This window comes from Hemiscyllium ocellatum, chromosome 29 (genome assembly GCF_020745735.1).
Source record: "Hemiscyllium ocellatum isolate sHemOce1 chromosome 29, sHemOce1.pat.X.cur, whole genome shotgun sequence".
Taxonomy (NCBI): Eukaryota; Metazoa; Chordata; class Chondrichthyes; order Orectolobiformes; family Hemiscylliidae; genus Hemiscyllium; species Hemiscyllium ocellatum.
In genome coordinates this window covers 50,171,846-50,192,860 of record NC_083429.1, presented here as the reverse complement: position 1 = coordinate 50,192,860, position 21,015 = coordinate 50,171,846, and the positions used below count along the sequence as shown (strand labels likewise).

Below are 21,015 nucleotides of genomic sequence, written 5' to 3'. Positions count from 1 at the left end.
AGCATTTTGACTGTCTGCTACAAAACTGAAGATTTGATTTGTAGGAGAGAGCCAAATGCAAGGCTGAGTTCTGTTGAGCATTTTGCCTGATGTGCTCAGGAAAGGAAATTTTGGAAAGGTCAACCAGGTCACTTGGAAAGTTCGAGATTAACCAGATGATATGGTCCAAAGATGCCTCTTGTCAGACTGAATTAAGGTTATTATTGACTGCATCTCAATTCCTTTACAACCGAGAACTGTACAATGAAAGCAGTGGGGGAGCATGGTTGGATAATAGTGAAAATAAAAACACTGCGTAAATACTTTTAAGTCATTTTCTTTCTGAAATGGTGGTTTATCGTTTCGTATGTGATATCAGTGGCACTCAGTAGTGCTGAGGCCATCTGTGTCATAACTTGTAACTTGGCAATTCTTTCATGATAAGCAGAAAGGTTAAGAATAGATAGTATGTTAGCCTTTGCGCAAAACAGGCAAATTATAATGAAACGGATACAAACCTTTAATAAATGAGGTGGCATCATCATCATACTCCCTACGCCTGTAGTAATCCTGTCCTTATTTGACTTTGATAGTTTGTCAGCTCAAGATCAAAAGTTCTTAGAAGTCAAAAAACATTAGGACTTATTGGAAAAGCAGCTGTTACCCTTGAAATACTCTGGCTACTTCATACAGATAAACTCTCTTTTCTGCCACTTAATTTTGACTTTCTTCTTGTATCCCTGGTAAAGTTAGTCATAACTGACAGAATTTTTTTTTTCAAAATTTAATTTCTTATTTGTTTTCCTTTTCTCACTGGAATACATCTGTCACCAGTAAATTTAGCCTCTGTTTGTAAGTTATAATCAATCCTGTTTTGTATCAGTCAGCCAGTATGATCCTCTCCAGTTCCTGGCCATTCTAATGTATTTATCTTCACCTATTTCCTCATAAATAATTTTATTCTACTTGGTTTCCTCTTTTATGAGATTGTGGGAACTATGATAATGGATACAAGCTCATCTTTAATCAGCCTACATCACATGGTTCAATTGACAGAAGTACTCCTCTGGGTAAGAAAGTTGAGGGTTCCACTTCCACTCTAGAAAATTGAGTAAAAATTCTCGACAGTTACTCCATTACAGTGCTGAGAGATCACTGCCTTGTCAGGATTGATATGATTTTGAACTGTGTCCTGTCTGAAAGATCGCTGATTTTGAAAAGTACTTGAAAGGTTTTCCCCAGGTCCTAGCCAATATTTATCCCTCAACTGAAATTGCACCTTAAAAATCTGGCATTTTTCACATTATTGTAGCACTTCGCTGTATCTAATATTGCAACTCCTTAAAAGTACATCATTGGCTGGGAAACACTTTGAGACATCCTAACATTGTGAAAAGCACCAAGTGATTCTTTTATACAGACTTCCTTCTCTTTAGTTCTCGTGTGTTCAATAAAAAATACATTAGTCCATTGGCTGATCTGAACTGATTTTATTTCAGTGGCCCAAAACAGAGGAATCCATTATCTTTATCCTGTTATGTGCAAGTATTTAAAACACAGATCTGCTGTCACCTAGCTTACCATTTGTCTTACTCTTTCTAACTTTGACGGCTTGTTATAGACTGTGTCTTGTGCCTTCATTTAAGTGTCTAAATGTTAAAAATGCATCACATTATGGTCAGTTCACATCTGTTGCTAAATTTCCATGTTCTGACTATATTGCTGGAATCATGACAGTCTCAATTTCACTTTTTTTTTACAGTGCTATTGTGTCAGCTACACTTAAGTGTTTGATGAAGTTTTATGATTTAATTGATGACGTGAGTAATCCTGTGCTTACCTTTACTTTTATCTTCAATAGCTTTATAATATGACAGTCGAAGACATTTGGAGTAATTTTGTGAACCTCTCTCTTCCTTTTGCCAATATTCTTATCTTCCCGTCTCACTTGAAAGTACTGACACCTCACTGGGGAAGTTGAAGAATTTAAAACTGGGTTTTATATATCAAGGTTGGGTAAGGGTATTAGGAGTTACAGAACAAAAGAGCTAGGTGAAGTTACAATATAGGTAAGACATGATCTAGTTTAACATATGAATATGTAAATAAAACAAAAAACTGTGGGTGCTAGAGATCTGAAATAAACAAACAGTAGAAATTGCTGGTGAAACTCAGCAGATGTGGAAGCATAGTGCAGAGAAAGCAGGGTTAGTGTTTTGAGTCCAGTGACCCTTCTGCAGAACTTGAGTATGAGGACAAATTGCCCACCTACACAGTTAGCAGTACTAGGCTATTGAAGGTTGAGAGCGTCTATCAATTGTACACACAATTACCAGTTTTCTATCTGCTTGAATAGACAGAATATTATGGATAATGCTGATGGCACCAAGTAAAAAATATACCCTCCAGCTCCTGAGGCACCAAAACCCTTTTATCCAATGAGCCTAGGTTGAATTTGTCTCCAACTCTAGACTACTGCAGCATATCGTCACTTCACAAAATGTCTTTTTAATGTATATTGAAGCAATGAGGGAAACAAAGCACGTTTAGTCAGAAACTGTCTTAATAGAATAAAGATTTAACAATCCTCAATCTTTTGAAGTAACTTAGTTTCTGTTACAGGATTTGCCAAAGCCACTCAGGGCAAACTTCATTCTGAATGTAGAGACTGAAGAGTTAATTATTACAGCAGGACTTCAGGATCGGGTAGTCCAGGTATAGTTCAAATATAATTGTTTGTCATGAATTAAATTTAAATGATAGAATAGGCATCATTTTAACCTGACTGAAACTTTAGTCAGAAGTTTGTGGAGTAGAATGAACGGGCAATAGGTAGTACTAAAGAGCAGTGCAAATACCAGGAAATTATGAATAGGTCTGAAATATGTAATTATACTATAATTTTAATATAATGGCATTTTGAGTATAAACATCTGCTAACCAGAAGACAGCCTTATGACAAAGTTAGAGGGTGGCACAAGTCATATATAAGGTAAAAACAATGACTCCAGATGCTGGAAACCAGATTCTGGATTAGTGGTGCTGGAAGAGCACAGCAGTTCAGGCAGCATCCAAGGAACAGCGAAATCAACGTTTCGGGCAAAAGCCCTTCATCAGGAATAAAGGCAGAGAGCCTGAAGCGTGGATAGATAAGCTAGAGGAGGGTGGGGGTGGGGAGAAAGTAGCATAGAGTACAATATGTGAGTGGGGGAGGGGATGAAGGTGATAGGTCAGGGAGGAGAGGGTGGAGTGGATAGGTGGAAAAGGAGATAGGCAGGTCGGGCAAGTCCGGACAAGTCATGGGGACAGTGCTGAGCTGGAAGTTTGGAACTAGGGTGAGGTGGGTGAAGGGGAAATGAGGAAATTGTTGAAGTCCACATTGATGCTCTGTGGTTGAAGTGTTCCAAGGCGGAAGATGAGGCGTTCTTCCTCCAGGCGTCTGGTGGTGAGGGAGCCGCGGTGAAGGAGGCCCAGGACTTCGGCAGAGTGGGAGGGGGAGTTGAAATGTTGGGCCATGGGGCGGTGTGGTTGATTGGTGTGGATGTCCCGGAGATATTCCCTAAAGCACTCTTCGAGGAGGTGCGCGTTCTCCCCAATGTAGAGGAGACAGCATCAGGAGCACCGGATACAATAAATGATATTAGTGGATGTGCAGGTAAAGCTTTGATGGATGTGGAAGGCTCCTTTAAGGCCTTGGATAGAGGTGAGGGAGGAGGTGTGGGCGCAGGTTTTACAGTTCCTGCGGTGGCAGGGGAAGGTGCCAGGATGGGAGGGTGGGTTGAAGGAAGGGGGGGCATGGATCTGACCAGATAGTTACGGAGGGAACGGTCTTTGCGGAAGGAGGAAAGGGGTGGGGAGGGAAATATATCCCCGGTGGTGGGGTCTTTTTGGAGGTGGCGGAAATGTCGGCAGATGACATTTCCGCCACCTCCAAAGCATAAACCAAATAATCTGCTGACATTTCCGCCACCTCCAAAAAGACCCCACCACCGGGGATATATTTCCCTCTCCACCCCTTTCCGCCTTCCGCAAAGACCATTCCCTCCATGACTACCTGGTCAGGTCCACGCCCCCCCATACAACCCACCCTCCCATCCTGGCACCTTCCCCTGCCACCGCAGGAACTGTAAAACCTGCGCCCACACCTCCTCCCTCACCTCTATCCAAGGCCCTAAAGGAGCCTTCCACATCCATCAAAGTTTTACCCACACATCCACTAATATCATTTATTGTATCCATTGCTCCCGATGCGATCTCCTCTACATTGGGGAGACTGGGCGCCTCCTAGCAGAGCGCTTTAGGGAACATCTCCGGGACACCCGCACCAATCAACCACACCGCCCTGTGGCCCAACATTTCAACGGCCCCCTCAAACTTGCCGAGGACATGGAGGTCCTGGGCCTCCTTCACCGCGGCTCCCTCACCACCAGACGCCTGGAGGAAGAACGTCTCATCTTCCGCCTCGGAACAATTCAACCCGAGGGCATCAATATGGACTTCAACAATTTCCTCATTTCCCCTTCCGCCACCTCACCCGACTTCCAAACTTCCAGCTCAGCACTGTCCCCATGACTTCTCTGGACTTGTCCTACCTGCCTATCTCCTTTTCCACCTATCCACTCCACCCTCCTCCCTGACCTATCACCTTCATCCCCTTCCCCCACTCACCTATTGTACTCCATGCTACTTTCTCCCCACCCCCACCCTCCTCTAGCTTATCTCTCCACGCTTCAGGCTCCCTGCCTTTATTCCTGATGAAGGGCTTTTGCCCAAAACATTGATTTTGCTGCTCCTTGGATGCTGCCTGAACTGTGGTGCTCTTCCAGCACCACTGATCCAGAAACAAGTCTTATGTATTATGAGCCTGTTTTTCAAATTGGACGTGACCAGATTTTTAAAAAATCTGTTCATTCTGGATTTTGAGAAAATCCACTACATGCTGCTGGCACTCCAGTGCAATGTTGAGGGAGTTCTGCCTTTCAGAAACCCTGAGAAATTTTAAATTTTGGCCACACTTAACCTGATCTGGTTTGGAGAATACATTAAAGATTCTATTGCACTATTCCAAATGGAAACTGCTCTCCCATTGACCTGGCCTACCTCAATAATGCCTAGCAATAGTGAAATATTATACTGTAATTAAAAAAAAACCCAGTGGTTCATTCTTACCCTTTAGGGAAGTAAATCTGATCCCTTCTCACCTGGGTGATTCAAACCCAGGTTCCCAGAACCTCAGTTTCTTGATTAATAGTCTAGTGCTAATACCTGATCTTGTCAACATATAAACAGAGTGACTGCTCCTAATGCTAAAATGGTGGATAAAATGACCGCTAGTGCATGCATAGATGAGGCTGGTCATGGCACCTCACTGTGACAGGCTTCAGCATAATTAATGTGGATTAATTTTAAAAGAATCCCCTTGGCCTCTCCCTATTGCACGCTCTCCCAGATCGTCAAACCAATTCAGTTTGGAACAGGGGGGTAGATGATGACACTGGTTGGCACGATGTTCTTTTTTATTCACTCGTGGGACGTGGGTGTCTCTGGGTGGAGTTATTGCCTATCCCTGGCTGCCCTTGCACTGAGTGGTTTGCTGGACCATTTCAGAGGGCACTTGAGACAAACAACCACATTACTGTGGGTCTGGGGTCACATGTAGGCCAGATCAGGTGAGGTTGGCAGATTTCATTCTAATGGACATTAGAGAACCAGATGGGTTTTTGCAACAATCAATTGGGTGGCACAGTGACAAGCACTGTTGCCTCACAGCATGAGGGACCCAGGTTTGATTACAACCTTGGGTGACTGCCTATGTAGAATTTGTGCATTCTCCCTGTGTTTGAGTGGGTTTCTGCGAGGTGCTCTGGTTTCTTCCCACAGTCCAAAGATGTACAGGCTCAGTGTTTGTGCCATAGTTATGGCAGGGCTATAGGGACAGGTTGGGTCTGGGATGCTGTTTGGAAGGTCATTGCAGACTTGATTGGCCAAATTCCCCCTATCTGCACCGTTGTGATTTGCAGTCATCAGTAGATGCTTAATTCCAGATTTTTTTGTTGTTATTGAATTCAAGTGCCACCATTTGCTGTGATGGTATTCAAACCCAGGTCCCCAGAACCTGAGTTTCTTGGTTAATAGTTCAGGTATTACTATCACTAGGCCATCACCTCCCCAGTTTGGGAAATATTTGGGAGAAGCGACTGCCACTGTCTCATTGGGCAGCGACATCACATCACTACGCTGTGTTTCTGAGCTCATTCACAATAAATATGGCCGTAAGTGAAGTCAGACCCAAAATAGTATCCTCTGAAATGGCCTAGCCAGTCACTCATTTACCAAGAAGGCAACTCATCACCACCTTCTAAAAGGCTGCTCAATGATAGGCAATAAAGATTGGCTTTGTCTACTTCTTGTGAAGGATTTTTAAAAAATAATTAATTTATAATTTATCTTAGTATTGAGTGTGGAAACTTGTTGTGCCCAAAACACCTGTTGCATTTGATCACAACCACTGTGGCAAATTGGTGTGCTAAAGTATTTGCAGAAACAGTTGGTTTATGTTACAGTACCAAGGAATATAACACATTGAATGCATCATTTAAAATGCCTCTGTCACATCGGCAACAAGTGAATTTTCTTTCTTAATTTAGGTTTATGAGGGATTGGTTTACATGGATTTCAACAAGGAGTTGTTGGAGAAACAAGGTTATGGTGAGGGAATGCTTTTTAAAATTGTGTATTTATCTGTGTGCCATCAGAGAATCTGTAAAATCACCTTTGGGCTAGAGTCATCCTTGACTTGTCATTGACATGAAAATTCAGCCCATGAGGTAGATAGGAGAAAAAAGATACGTTGGCTGAAAAAAAGTGTGGGAGGAAGTTAACATGCAACATAAATATCAGCCTGGGCTCACTTGGCCAGACAGCCTGTTTCTGCATTGCTAATATAACAAGTGCACGTGTAAAAGTAGCAAGAACTTCGGGTGGCATGGTGGTTCAGTGGTTAGGAGTACTACCTCACAGCATCAGAGACCTGGGTTCAAATCCTACCTTGGATGACTCTCTATGTGGAGTTTGTACATTCTCCCTGTTTCTGTGTGGGCACCCTCCAGGTGCTCCAGTTTTCTCCCACAATCAAAAAATATGCAGGTTAGGTGAATTAGCTGTGCTAAATTGCCCATGGTATTAGGTGCATTAGTCAGGGGTAAATGTAGGGTAGGGGAAATGGGTCTGGGTGGGTTGGTGTGGACTTGTTGAGCCAAATGGTCTGTTTCCATATTGTGGGGAATCTAATCTAAACTTTAAAGGAAATAACAAATTGACTGCACCATCTTCTCAAAGGGAACTAAGGATGGACAGTAAATATTGGTCCAGCCAATGATGTCCAGGTCTCACGAGTGAATCAGAAACTCATATTTAAGATCAGGTCACTGCACCATACACTTCCATTGTTACAACACAACTCCCATCACAGAATAACACCCAGAGTTTTATGCTATAATATCATGCCGTACCTCTTTTATCTAGCAACAGCAGTTGAATGCAATGGTAGAACAGTCAGTTACAGTAAAAGGGGTCATGTTCTTTAAAATCTCCAGATTACTATTAAGTAAAATAAATTCATTATTTATTTGCTTTCTTTTTGAGTCATAGTATTAATGGCAAAACCAGTGCTTAGTGCCTGGCTTATTTGTCCTTGAGAAGGTGATGGTGGACTTTTGGACTTGAACCACTGAAGATATGAAGCTGCTATAGACTATTCTAATATCCCGCAATGATGAGGGAATGATGATATCTTTCCAAGTCAGGAATGCACTATGATAGAAGGAAACTTGGATGTGACACATAATCATTATCATGCACCTGTCCTTAGTCTTCTAATCACAGGTCTGTTGAGATAAATGTCCTTGTTGCTTAATATATTTTATTTTCTCTTCTGTATTTTAGGTAGCTATGTTCCCATGGATATAAGCTGTGCGCCACACTTCTGGCTTGCTTATATGGGAGATCCAAGTGATTCTGGGAAGATCCATAGTAACGTGCGACAGAGATGGCTCAATGGTTTGTTACTTGTTTTATTAGGTACAAGCATATTAAAGGAGCCCTCTTGTGATACAGTGGTAGTGTCCCTACCCCTGGACTAAGCGATCTGAGTTCAAGTCCTACCTGCTCTGGAGATGTGTAATAACATCTCCAAGCAGGTTGATTAGAAAATGGGCTTTAAACAAAAAATAGAAAAGAACATGATCTTAATTCCACCCAGAAATAAGGAAGTGAAAATGATATCAGAGTGGGTACCTAATTCCAGTTTAACCTTACTTTTGTACAGTGCAGGTGCTAATGCTATTTATTCCCATGTATGAAATGTTACCTGCAGCAATTTCCAGCTAAATATTGTTTTCTGGAAGGAACAATACCAGCTGAGCACCAGTTGTGTACATTCAAGTGTAGTTTAGATGTCCATGTTGTACAAAGATTCGGGAAAGGACAGGGTATAATCTGCCAGACTACATGCTATTTTGGCTTGATGTAACTTCCACTTATCATCACATCAACCAGTGGCCCTTGTGCAAACTATTGGCAAAGAAGGATTTATATTTACATAGCACCTTTCACAACCTCAGGATATTCTGAAGTGCTTTGTGACCAAAGGTATATGCTTGAAATGTAGTGGTGGAGGAAATGGGAGAAAAGAAACTTAGGGACAATTTAAGGAAGAAATCTGGGAAATCATGTTACTCACAGAGGAAAGTGTTGGAAGCCCATGGTGACAGGATGAAACAGTTACCAGTGCACCTTTTATATAATGTAAGGTACCTTTGATACATAGAGTTTGTCACTTGAAGAACCATGTTCTGCTCCAATCTGAATGCTTGCAGTGTATCCACACTCAAGTAGAGCATTCTTCTGGCATGTTGTAGTGTCTTACCTATGAGCCAGGAAGCCCAGGGTTGAGTCCTTCCTGCTCCACATCTCTGAATAGGTTGGTTAAGAAATAGCTATGTGAAATGCAAACTTTTTTGACCTATCCTCTTGAATTGTTTTAGTACAGAAATCAATTCCTTATCATTTTTTTTTTCTCAGGGACTCTACCACACCTGCTGTGGGTTTGGTTGAATTTTGCAGGAAATCCCTGGTTCTTTATTTCATCCTCTGTTTTTGATATTTGAGTTTCAGTTCTGTCTTATTGGGGCTATTAATGTGCACAAGATCTGTTTCAGTTCCATCTGCGGTTCTTTGCCCTTTTATTCACACACTCTCTTGCAAAGAGAATTTGCGTTTCATATCAAACAAACACAGCACATGTTGGAGAAACTGCAGGTCTGATAACATCCATGGAGAGAGGAACAGAATTGACTTTTTGAGTCTGGTATGACTTATTCAGAATTGCACTTATTGCTGTCCATATCTTCATCCCTTATCACATCTCGTCATAGCCATACTCAAGGAATTTGGGAGCATCAACCCTCATTATTCTGAAGTAAATTCATTCTACCTGTTCAATGTTGATGGGTAACTTGGGTCAATGTCTTAATCAGTGGCATCTTCAACATTGTTTTTGCTAATGAATTGGAATTTATAGTAAATGTTTTTAATTTTCAGGTGATTCTGATGTTGTGGCAGCAATGAAAACATTTGCAGAACTTACTGATCTGGCTAAGTAAGTGACTGTTAAGAAAAGTTGCATAATTCTGGTGAATTACCTATGAAACTTTTTCTACATAGTAGTTTATTGTGGTTAACTTAACTGGCGTTGGGGAGAATTTTCTTCCATGGCCTGTAAATGGTAAGAGAGGAAGAAACAGCAGTTTCCAGAGAAACTTTTCAACCCTCTCATGTTGATAAGATTAATGCTAAAATTGAACATCTAGAGCTTTTTTTATTGTGCACGATATTTATAGAGGAACTATCTTGGATCGCCAATATTATTGTTTTAAATTTTAGACCAGGATTGCAAAACTAAATATTTCAATGATATTAGCACCGCAATGCCACTAAAATATGTGTTCAGTCATGCAAAAATCTACAAACTATTGACAAAGAAGAAAAAAAGCAAAAAGGTGCATTCTATTCAAATTTAAACTTTATGCATTGATGAAATTGGAATAACATTGAGGCAAGGGCTAGCAGGTCGACTTAATGAATTGGGAGCAGAAGTAGGCCATTCAGCCCCTCAATTCTGCTCTGGCATTCAATATCATGGCTGACCTGGTTACTCCAAATTCCTGTGTGGCTGTATAATCCTTTCCCTCATTGCTTGTGTAGAGAAATACAGCAACATGAGATGACAGTTTACCTTTTACAGGATTGATAATAAGGATGGTGCTGCTTTTGACTTGGGGCAGGGAAGTTGCATGCTCAACGGATAATGCCAAAGCAAATGCACCTTTTCTCCTTGTAGAAAAATACGTGGTAGTACAATACACCTATATCTTCATTGGCCAATTTCTGATATAACAAAATAGTCTGAAAGGGCAGAGAGAGGGTGAGAGAAAGAGAACGAGAGAGAGCAAGAGATAAATTGTCATCCATGGAGATTGCCATTTCTACTGGAACTTTGTCTAATAAGTGGACAAGATACTCAAAAATTAATTACAGCAAACCTTTTATTTATCAACACCTATTGGACCAGGTACGTTCCAGTTGATCGAATATGCCAGATAATCAAGAGGTACGCATATCGCAGTAAGCAAGCAAAGCTTTGAGACATCAGCATCCTTCCTAAAATCAATGTAGAAACACATAGAAGCATAATGCAGGGGTGCACATTATCATTGTTATATTTTATTTACAGCATTAACGCATTATGGTTGATAATGTTTCATGGAACCCTTCCAGTGTGGAAACAGCCATTTGGCCCAACAAATTCACATTGATCCTCCAAAAACTATCCTACCTAGACCCATTTTCTATTACTTTGCATTAGTCAGGGTAAATGTAATTAAGCTATACATTCCTCAACACTATGGGCAATTTAGCATGGCCAATTCACCTAACTTGTACATCTTTGGATTGTGGGAGAAAACCGGAGGAAACACACGCAGACACGGGGAGAATGCGCAACCTCCACACAGTCAGCCGAAACCTGGAGTTGACCACAGGTCACTAGTGCTGTGAGGCAGAGGGCTAATCACTGAGTCACCATGCCATTCTTTTGTCAGTTTATCAATAGTGCCGTTGATAAGGTGCCAGTTAAAACAAAGTTTACTGTCCTACCAAAGTATACATTTCTCAAAGAGTTGACATTAATCCCAGTGTGGATTGATATAATGGCTTTAATGTAGAAAAAAAAACTTCAAGACCCTTCACTGACTTACCCTACTTTATCGTTCCATATTTTTCCCAAATCCCCTCTTGTACCTCCATTGTCTTTCAAACTCTTACGTATCTCTTTTTTGCACATTTTTTTGGAGCTGTATGAAACCCTTTAAATGCCTCCACCCCTCCTCTCCTGCTTCTATCTTTAAAAGCATTCTCTTTTCCTTGGCTTGCTATTTATTTCCTAGCTATTTGTATTCCTCTATAAAGTTCATTCCTGTATGAAAGATAGCAGTAAATGCACAGTGATGAATCTACCTTTTCCATTTTACTTGGTAAATTCTGAAAATGATTTCTTCCTCCACGTTTGACATCACAGTTTTGTGACAGAGCTAAAAAAAAGTTACTATAACCTATAGAAAACCTGTATTACTTTGTTTATGGAAAAGGCACACCTTTGTCAGTCAAAAGGATCCCTTTTCTCCTTTGCACAGGTTAGCCATAGAGTCTAGGAATTGGAGTCAACTTTCTGAGCTGATGAACAAAAATTTTGAACTACGCAGGTAAGATCTCATGTTTTTTGTTAAAAATGTCAATGAAGTGCAGATGTTAGAAATCAGAAACAAAAACAGAAGTAGTTGGAAAATCTCAGCAGTTCTGGCAGCAAATGTGGACAGAAAGCAGAGTTAACATTTCTGGTCCAATGACCCTTCTTTAGTTCTGAAGAAGGGTCACTGAACCTGAAACATTAACTTTTGCTTTCTCTCCATAGATGCTGGCACAGCTGCTGAGCCTTTCTCGCAATTTCTGTCCTAGTGTTTAAATCTGACTTTGACAGATATTAATTAAAACTAATACTGTTCAGCTGGCTTCAAATGACTTTATAAAGAGCTGAAGTCACAGATTGTGAAAGGAAGATATCTAATTTTAGGTCTAAACTGAGAATTCTCTCAATCTGTAGAAGCAATATAAACATAAACCGTTCACCAGAAAACTGAGGAGTTCAGTACAATGCTGTCTTACACACATTGTGATTTAACATGATCAAAGACCCCTCCCAACCTGGTTGATATTCTCTTTCATCCTCTTCCATCGGGCAGTTTGTATACAACATACCAACAGATTCAAGAACAGCTTATTCCCCACTGTCAATAGACTTCTGAATGGACCTCTCAAATTTTAAATTTCATGTTGATCTCCATTTTTGTGCACCTTCTCTGCAGCCATAACATTATTCTTTGCTCTGTTCTATTACTCTAATGCACTTTGTATAGTATGACCTGCCTCTAGTACATGGAAAACAAAACTTTGCACTGTACCTAGGTACATGTGACAATAATTAATCAAATCAAATTGAAATTAACAGGGAGCAATATTGGGCAAGGTACAAAACTGACATTCTACCTTATCCTGCGTGTTTTCTGCATTGTGAGTTACGTTAAAATTACTCTGTGTTATATTACTACTTTCACATTAAATGGCTTGTGCTATCCATTGAATTTGATTTAAATTTTGCATTTTGCTGAATTATATGGTATATTAAACATTAAAAAGTGTGGTTCAACAAACATGCATAAAACCATAAGAAATAGGAACAGGCCAATCGGCCCCTGTTCTGACATTCAATAGGATTATGGCTGATCCAAAATTCCTCATATCTACTTTCCTGCCCTTTCCCTGTAACCCTTAATTCCCCTACTGACCAATAATCTATCGATCTCAGTCTTCAATATACGCAAGGACCCTGCCCCCATAGCTCTCTGTGGCAAGGAGTTCCAAATATTCACAATTCACTATGTAAGAAAATTCCACCTAATTTCCGTCTTAAATTGACATCCCTATATTCTGAGACTATGTCCTCTAGTCCTAATACACAAAGAACAATCCTAGGTTTACGTTATATGACACCATTCAGCAAGAGATTGAGCAAGTTGTTGAAATCCGGTCGGGTATGTCATGATTACATGCTCACAATTCCTAAGAGAACAAGTTTCTGATCTGCTGTCTCATGTTTGGCAGCTGCGTTTGAACACCACATGAACTACCCACAGACTTGATGGGAAAACAGTCAGGAAAATCATTTTTGGACTATACACACCTATCACCTGGTACAATACTGTTCACTTTCACTGACAGGACCAGCTGAGCAATTAGTTTAGCTCTTAGGAAAGGAAAGAGAAACTGATATAATACTAATATTCTGTTCCATGGTTAAATTTGATTGGGAAATAAAATGTTCTTAAGTGATTAAATAATAAACTTATATTTTCTGAATGCCTGTATTAAATATTTTCTGTTGTTACAGGTCTATATACACAGATGCTTGTCTGGGCCAAGGAAATTTGAGGATGGTGGAACTTGGCAGACAGGTCTCTTCAAAACTGTTATTTTTCTGGCTAATACAATCTATATTTACATTAAGTATAATAATGGATTTAGGTGTAATAAAATATTTAAATAAAGTACATTATCAACTGCATGACAACTGACAATGTAGTCACAAATGCATTATATTCAATTGAAATGAAAGGTTCCGTTGTCATGTGGTGGCACATTTCCCTTAAATTTTAGTTAATTGTAGTTTAATTTGTCAAAAAACGATGGTACAAGCAGTCCCCAGTTTGCAAACATTCAACTTACAAACACGTGTACTTTCGATCAAGATCCTGTATTAACAAAACTGTAAAGATCCGATATGTGAATTATTACTCATATTTACAAACGGCTGTTTTATACTGAATTATGTACAAATCAACTTATGACTGTACTCAGGAGTGGAATCCTTTCATATCCTGGGGACTGTATGTTTAAGGGAAACTAAAGGAGATGGAATTTAAAATGTGACAGAAGAATTAAAAATGGAAAACCTGCTTAAGAAACTGTGACTTATCACATAAACTACTGTAACTTTGCTTTCAGACTGCCTTCTGGTCACATGGTAAAAAGCAATAAACTATTGTTTCAGAATGGTTAACAACAAACTTAATGCAAGTCACCTCTAACAAAATTAATTCCAGTATGACATTGTCGCAATGAAAATTTTAAGAACACCAGGATTCTTGGTTAAAATTTTAAGTTGCAAAATTTACTTTTGATTTAATTAACCAAATGACTATGTTCTGTTAAATTGATAGTTTTCAGTTTGTATGCTGCACTGTCAAAATTTAATGTTTGGTCCAGTATTTACAGAAAGAAAATGCTTTACTATCTGTCTGTTAATTTGGCAGTTTGGCTCAGCAGTAAAGCTTCCTGGCAGTGGAGGAGCAGTGATTGGTCTCTGCCTAGATCCTGATAACTTGGTAGGTCGAAATAATTCTTTCTGCATTAAAGTAGGTCAGTTGCAGGAGTTGTGAGTTAGAAAAGAAATTCACCAAAATCCTTTTGAGAATCGTTCAGAAGCAAGCATGTGTTCCCACTTTAGGACCTTGACATCAAGTCAACATTTGACTAAGTCTGGCATCAAGCATCTCTACAGAAATTGAGTTCAATGTGAATCTGAGAGGAAACTCTCCACTGCTTGAAGTCACAAAGGAAGATGGTTGTGTTTGTTGGAGTTCAGTTATTTCAGCTCCAGTGGCAACAGTGTATACCATCCACAAATGCACTGCAGTGTCCTTCGACAGACCTTTCATAGCTGTATCCTCTACCATTAAGAAGAGCAAGAACATCAGATGTGTGGAACACTGCCATTTTCAAAATTTCCTTCGTATTATATACCATCCAGTCTTACAACTATAGCAATGTTACCTCACAGTTGACTAGAACTCCCTGAGTTTATGAGTGTGCCTTTATCACATGGACTGTAGTGGTTAACAAAGGCAGCTCACCAGTACTTTATTAAGGCCAATTTGGGATGAGCAACAAATGCTGACCGCACCGGTGATACTCACATCCCAGGAAAGGATAAAAATTTTAATGTCAATGAGACTAACAGGCACAACCATTGACCATGTTAGTTTTGCGGCAAACTCTGAGCCAGCTGTTTTCTGTTTATTGTTAGTCTGCTTTACTTAAGATTTCCTTGAATTGAATTTGATGTATTGCTGACATGTTCTTCCATTTTCTTTCAAGGTTGAGTTAAAGAAAGCATTCCAGGAAGCTGGGTTTGTTATCTGCGATGTTGTTCCATATGGGCCTTGAGTTTCATGAAAGTTTTTTGAACATATTAATTGTAAAGGAGCTATATCAGTAGGAAAGTAGGTTGAAATGAAAAATGTAATAGCAAAATGATTCACTTAGACTTGAATTGGAAAGAAAAATGAAGAAAACTACTACCACGGTACAATTTGTTTAAACACTATTAGTTTAGAGGATACTTTGTCTTGCAAAGAACAAAAGCTCAGCTACCTGATGCTGATGTGAAATGATGTTCGGATGATTGAGAGATGTTGCAAACATGGTAAGACCATTGGATCTCTGACTGAAACTAATGGACAATTTTCCAAATTCATAACATTGGTGAATATCCACCGATCTAATGAGTTTAAGACATGCATTATATAATGTCTCAAATTTTAAATATGTTACTGAATCATACACTAATGGATACACAAAAGGAAGTGACAAAGAGATCTAATGCATATTAAATAACATTATCAACTGCAAAAATGGTTGACAAATATCATTTGAGCCCAGTGGATAAATGACAGCCATGAATTGTTATTTGTATCCAACTACCATGCTCTCTGAATTGTATCTAGTTCCAGAACAATGGGAAATATTTGTTTCCAAAATAAGCTTCCGACATCCATTTTACTGATTCTGAGTAACTCCTGCTTATAATCCTAAAATAGACAATTATTTCAGAACAAAAGGCACTAGGTAAGTACATGAATAGGAAAGGTTTGGAAGGATATGGGCCAGGAGCATGCAGGTGAGACTAGTTTAGATTGGGATTATGCTTGAACTGGTTGGGCCGAAGGGTCTGTTTCTGTGCTGTATGACTCAATGTTAAGGTAGTGTTAAGATGCACCCCTTTTTCCCAAGATAGTGTAATGAGTTACATAGAACATGGAGTTGAAGGAAAATTAAGATAAAAGAACTAGAAACAACAGCAGGCCATTCGACCCTTCAACTTACTCCACATTCAATTGGATCATGGTTGATTTGAAATTCGACATGTCCTCTTTCTTGTACCCTTTCCCCATAATCCTTGACTCCCCTACTGATCCAGAATCTATCTCAGCCTTAAGTGTACAAAGACTCTGCCCCCACAGTTGTCTGTGGCAAAGAGTTCCAAAACCTCTTACCCCTCTGAAAAGAAATTCCTCCTTATCTCAGTCTTAAATCGGCTCCCCTTTATTGTGAGACGATGCTCTCTGGTCCTCGACTCTCCCGTGAGGGTACATATCCTCTCAGAATTTACCCTGTCAAGCCCCTTAAGAATCTGCTTTGTTACAATGAGATCACCTCTCAACCTTCTAAACTCCAGTGAGTGGAGTCCCAACCTGTTTAGCCTTTGCTCATAAGACAATTCCTCCATCCCAGGGATCATTGTGGTGAACCGACTCTGAACTGTCTCCAATGAAATAATATCTTACCTTAAAAAAGGAGACCGAAACTGCCCACAGTGCTCCAGATGTGGTCTCACCAGCCCCTTGTAGATTGTTGCAGTAAGACTTCCCTACTCTTAAATTCCAACTCCCTTGAATTAAGTGTCAACATTTCATTAGCCTGATTACCTACAGCCCCTGGATGCTAGCTTTCTGTGTTTCAGGCATCATTCTCCCCAGGGCCTTTTGTGTTCCAGCTTTCTCAATTTAAATAATATTCTGTTTTTTTTTAGATTAGATCCCCTACAGTATGGAAACAGGCCCTTCAGCTCAACACTTTTACACCGATCCTCCAAAGAGTAACCCACCCAGACCTAATCCCGTTCCCAACATTTACCCCAGACTATGGGCAATTTAGCATGACCAATTCACCTGACCTGCACATCTTTGGATTGTGAGAGGAAACCAGAGCACCCAGAGGAAACCCACATCGACACAGAGAGAATGTGCAAACTCCACACAGACAGTCACCCAAGACAGGGATCGAACCTGGGTCTCTGGTGCTGTGAGGCAGCAGTGCTAACCACTGAGCCACTGTGCCACCCCATTTTTTTGTCCTTCCTTTCAAATTGAACAACTTTACATTTTTCCACATTATACTCCATTTGCCTACTTTTTGTCCACTTACCTAATCTATCACTACCTCTCTGATTTTGAGGTCATTGGGGTGGAGGAGGTAAAAGTTGGATTTAAATTACATATAAAGAAAGTGAAATAAATGTTAGGGGAGACTGATGGAACTTAGGAGAAGAGATCAAAGAGACAGACAGAAAAAGTAAAAGAAAAGCACTAATAAACTTCAGAAGAAATAAAATTCCACATTTGTAAAATGATATTTTCAAGCAGAGTAATGAACTTGGAGCAATTATCACAATTATGTAATTAAAAATTATTTTTGTTAACCCTGATTACACCAGCCTTGACCTTTTCTGGCATCCTTAGTCAGGAGGTAGCATGGAAGTACTCCACCTTCATGCGGTTGGGTTACCTTAATGTCACTCCCATTAACAATTGCCGTGGTTCACCTTCTGGTAGGTTGATATTTCTGAAAGCAGCTTCTGGATGTCTGTGTTCTGGATTTGCAAATGTGTAAACACAAGAAATTGTTGTCTCTTTTACTGTACAGTAATGGTGAATCCTGACTGTCCCACAGCTAGTATAAATGTAAATCCAGGCTAATACCATTTAGAAATCAGGAGCAAAGATTATAAACTGCTTCAAGTCATCTGTATGACTAATAGTGAAAGTAAATTTGATCTATTAGCTCAGTTGGCTGGACAGCTAGCTTGTATTGCAGAATAATGACAAGAGTATGAAGTTCAAGTTCCACACTGGCTGAAGTAACTATGAAGGACTCCCCTTTTTGCCTTCTGCCCTTGTCTGAGGCATGGCGGCCCTTGGGTCAAACCTCCATCAGTCATCTCTCTCTGATAAGAGAGTGGTCTTATGGTCTGGTAAGGCTTTGACATCTTCTACCTTTAAATTTGATGGGCTGTTCCATTCATTCTTTGAGACTAATAATTGCTGCAATACTTTTTGTGTATCTAAAAATAAATCGGTGTTGATTAACTTGTGAATTCAGCTGCAAGCTTATTGTAACCTTTCATGGCAAGAAATGTTCTTTAGTTGCCTCCTATGGAACAAGCCTGGACTATTACCATTAATTCAAGTGGCGGCAGGGGATGGGGGCGAACAATCCAATTTCTAAATTCAGATTGCAGTCAGGACATCAAATATATGTTATCCAGAATAGTAGATTTTTGGAAGTTTCTCCTATCATTTCTTTATGTATGTGACAACCAGGACTGATTTATCACAGAGATTGTTGCTGCTACAGAGATCACAAACACAGTTACAGAGTCTTGAAACAACTGGCTTGGCTGGTTGAAATACTAACCTGACTTTCAAGTTTTACTACATCAAGCTACACAACCGTGCCTGGCCATTTATCTGATGGGTTCAAGTAGCAAATTCATCACTCTGTCTTTGTCATGGAATAAACAATTACCCGAATGTCAAAATCTGTCCCCAATGAGTTGTGAGTTTTTACATGTATAAATAAGCTCTTATAATGAATCAAATATACTGTGATGTTAGATGCATATTGATCATACACTGCCTTAATAATGTAATATATAGAAAATTGCACATCTTTAGTTTATGGTACCTGATGTCTTATCAGTCATTTTATTGGTACAATTATGTTGAGATTGATAATAGATGTATGTGTTTTTCTATGATGGATTTAAGGATATTTTTTAATTGAAAGAATTAATAACATTAAAACATTTTCTACATCAAAAAGCTGTCTTGTCTCTTATCTCAGATTTTAATAACCATAACCTCTAATCACCAAAGAGAGGGACATGAGGGTTGTTGAGGTTAGGGGGACAGGCATGTGAATATATTTGGGCAGGTCAATATAATGAAGGATGAAGTGTTGAGTGTTTAGAAATAAATTAAGGTAGACATGTCCCTCGAGCCAGACAGGATCTGTCCCAGGATACTCTGGGATGCAAGGAAGGAAATAGCTGAGGCTTTAACAAATAGCTTTGCATCCTTTTTGGCCTCAGGTGAGGTTCCAGAGGATAGGAGAATGGCCAATGTTGATCCTCTTTAAGAAGGGATTCAGAGATAATCCAGTTAATTCCATGTAAATAATGGGGATGCCTTTGGAGAAGATACTGAGAGACAGGATTTGTTCACATTTAGAAGTGAATGGACTTTGTTAGTGATAGGCAGCATGGGTTTGTGCGGGAAGGCCATCCCCACCAATTTGATTGAATTTTTTGAGAAGCTGACTAGAATGATTGATGAGGGAAGGGCTGTGGATGCTGTTTACATGGGTTTTAGTAAGGTATTTGATGACGTACCTCTTGGCCAGCTAGTACAGAAGGTAGAGTCTCATGAGATCCAGGATGAGCTAGCTAGATGGATACAAAACTGGCTTGGTTATAGACAGAGAGTAGCAGTGGCAGATTGCTTTTCGGAATGGAGCTCAGTAATTGGTGGTGTTCCACAGGGATCAGAGCTGGGACCTTTGTTATTTGTAATTTATATAAGTAATCTGGGTGAAAATGTAGATGGTCTTCTGAGTTGGTTTGTGGATGACACAAAAGTTGGCAGAGTTGCTGGCAGTGAGGAGGTTTGTTAAAGGATATAGCAGGATATAGATAGATTGGTGATTTGGGCAAATGGAGTTTAATCCGGACAAATGCAATGTGATGCATTTTGAAATTCAGGTGCAAAATATACAATAAATAGCAGAACTCTTAGGAGCATTGTCATACAGAGGGATCTAGGCGGAACAAGTGTACAGATCCCTGCAAGTGGCAACACAGGTGCATGAGGTGGTCAAGAAAGCTTATAGCACACTTGTCTTCTTTGACCTGGGCATCGAATATAAAAGTTGGCAAATTGTGTCACAGCTGTACAAAACTTTAGTTAGGCCACATTTGGAATATTGCATGCAGTTCTGGTTGCTACACTACCAGAAGGACTTGGATGCTTTGGAGAGGATGCAGAGGAGATTTGCCAGGATGTTGCCTGGTCTGGAGCATTTTAGTTATGAGTAAAGGTTGGATGAACTCTGATTGTTTTCACTGGAAAGACAGATGCCGAAGGTTGACCTGATAGACGTCTACAAAATTATGAGAGGCATAGATAGAGTGGATAGTCAGAGATTTCTTCCAAGGGTGAAAAAGACCAGCGACAAGCGGGCACGGGATCAAGGTGAGAGGGGGAATGTTCATGGAGAAGTCCAAAGAAAGTTTTTCACACAGTGTCTGTAACACACTGCCAGAGAAGGCGATGGAAGTATGCCCATTAGCACCATTAAGGTGTATCATGATGGACACATGAATGGGAGACCAACAATGGGATAGAAACCTCGCATGGGCTATAAGTAGTGGGTTTAAATAAGGATTAGGAATTGGCATAGGCTTGTTGAGCTGAAGGGAGTTGTGTGTGGTGTATATAAAGAACAAGGGAAGGGGTATGATGAATGAGTGGTCAATTACTGGTGGTATAAAAATATTCAGTAGGGTGGGGCCAAAGGGTGGGCGGAGTCAGTAACTAGGCGGGGTCACAACGGGGGTGTGGTCAATAGAAAAGCGGGGTTTATTGAGTGGGTGGGGCCATAGTGGAGTGCAGTCAATGAATGGGCGGGGTTTATGTCGGGGCAGTGGGAACGTGGCCAATACAAGGGACGGGGCTTGGGGCGTGGTCT

The 21,015-nt window shown here is 40.1% G+C and overlaps 1 protein-coding gene across 1 annotated transcript in view; it reads left to right on the top strand.

Moving 5' to 3' along the window:
• gkup (glucuronokinase with putative uridyl pyrophosphorylase) overlaps positions 1-18,951 on the top strand; it is a 55,698-nt gene extending 36,747 nt beyond the window's left edge. Inside the window, exons 15-23 of the mRNA XM_060846882.1 lie at positions 1,742-1,799; positions 2,602-2,694; positions 6,627-6,687; positions 7,924-8,037; positions 9,580-9,637; positions 11,730-11,798; positions 13,541-13,604; positions 14,463-14,534; positions 15,307-18,951. Of these exons, the coding sequence (XP_060702865.1) occupies positions 1,742-1,799; positions 2,602-2,694; positions 6,627-6,687; positions 7,924-8,037; positions 9,580-9,637; positions 11,730-11,798; positions 13,541-13,604; positions 14,463-14,534; positions 15,307-15,375 (658 nt within the window). The 3' untranslated portion in view covers positions 15,376-18,951. The remainder of the gene's footprint in view (positions 1-1,741; positions 1,800-2,601; positions 2,695-6,626; positions 6,688-7,923; positions 8,038-9,579; positions 9,638-11,729; positions 11,799-13,540; positions 13,605-14,462; positions 14,535-15,306) is intronic.
• The last annotated feature ends 2,064 nt before the right edge of the window (positions 18,952-21,015 follow it).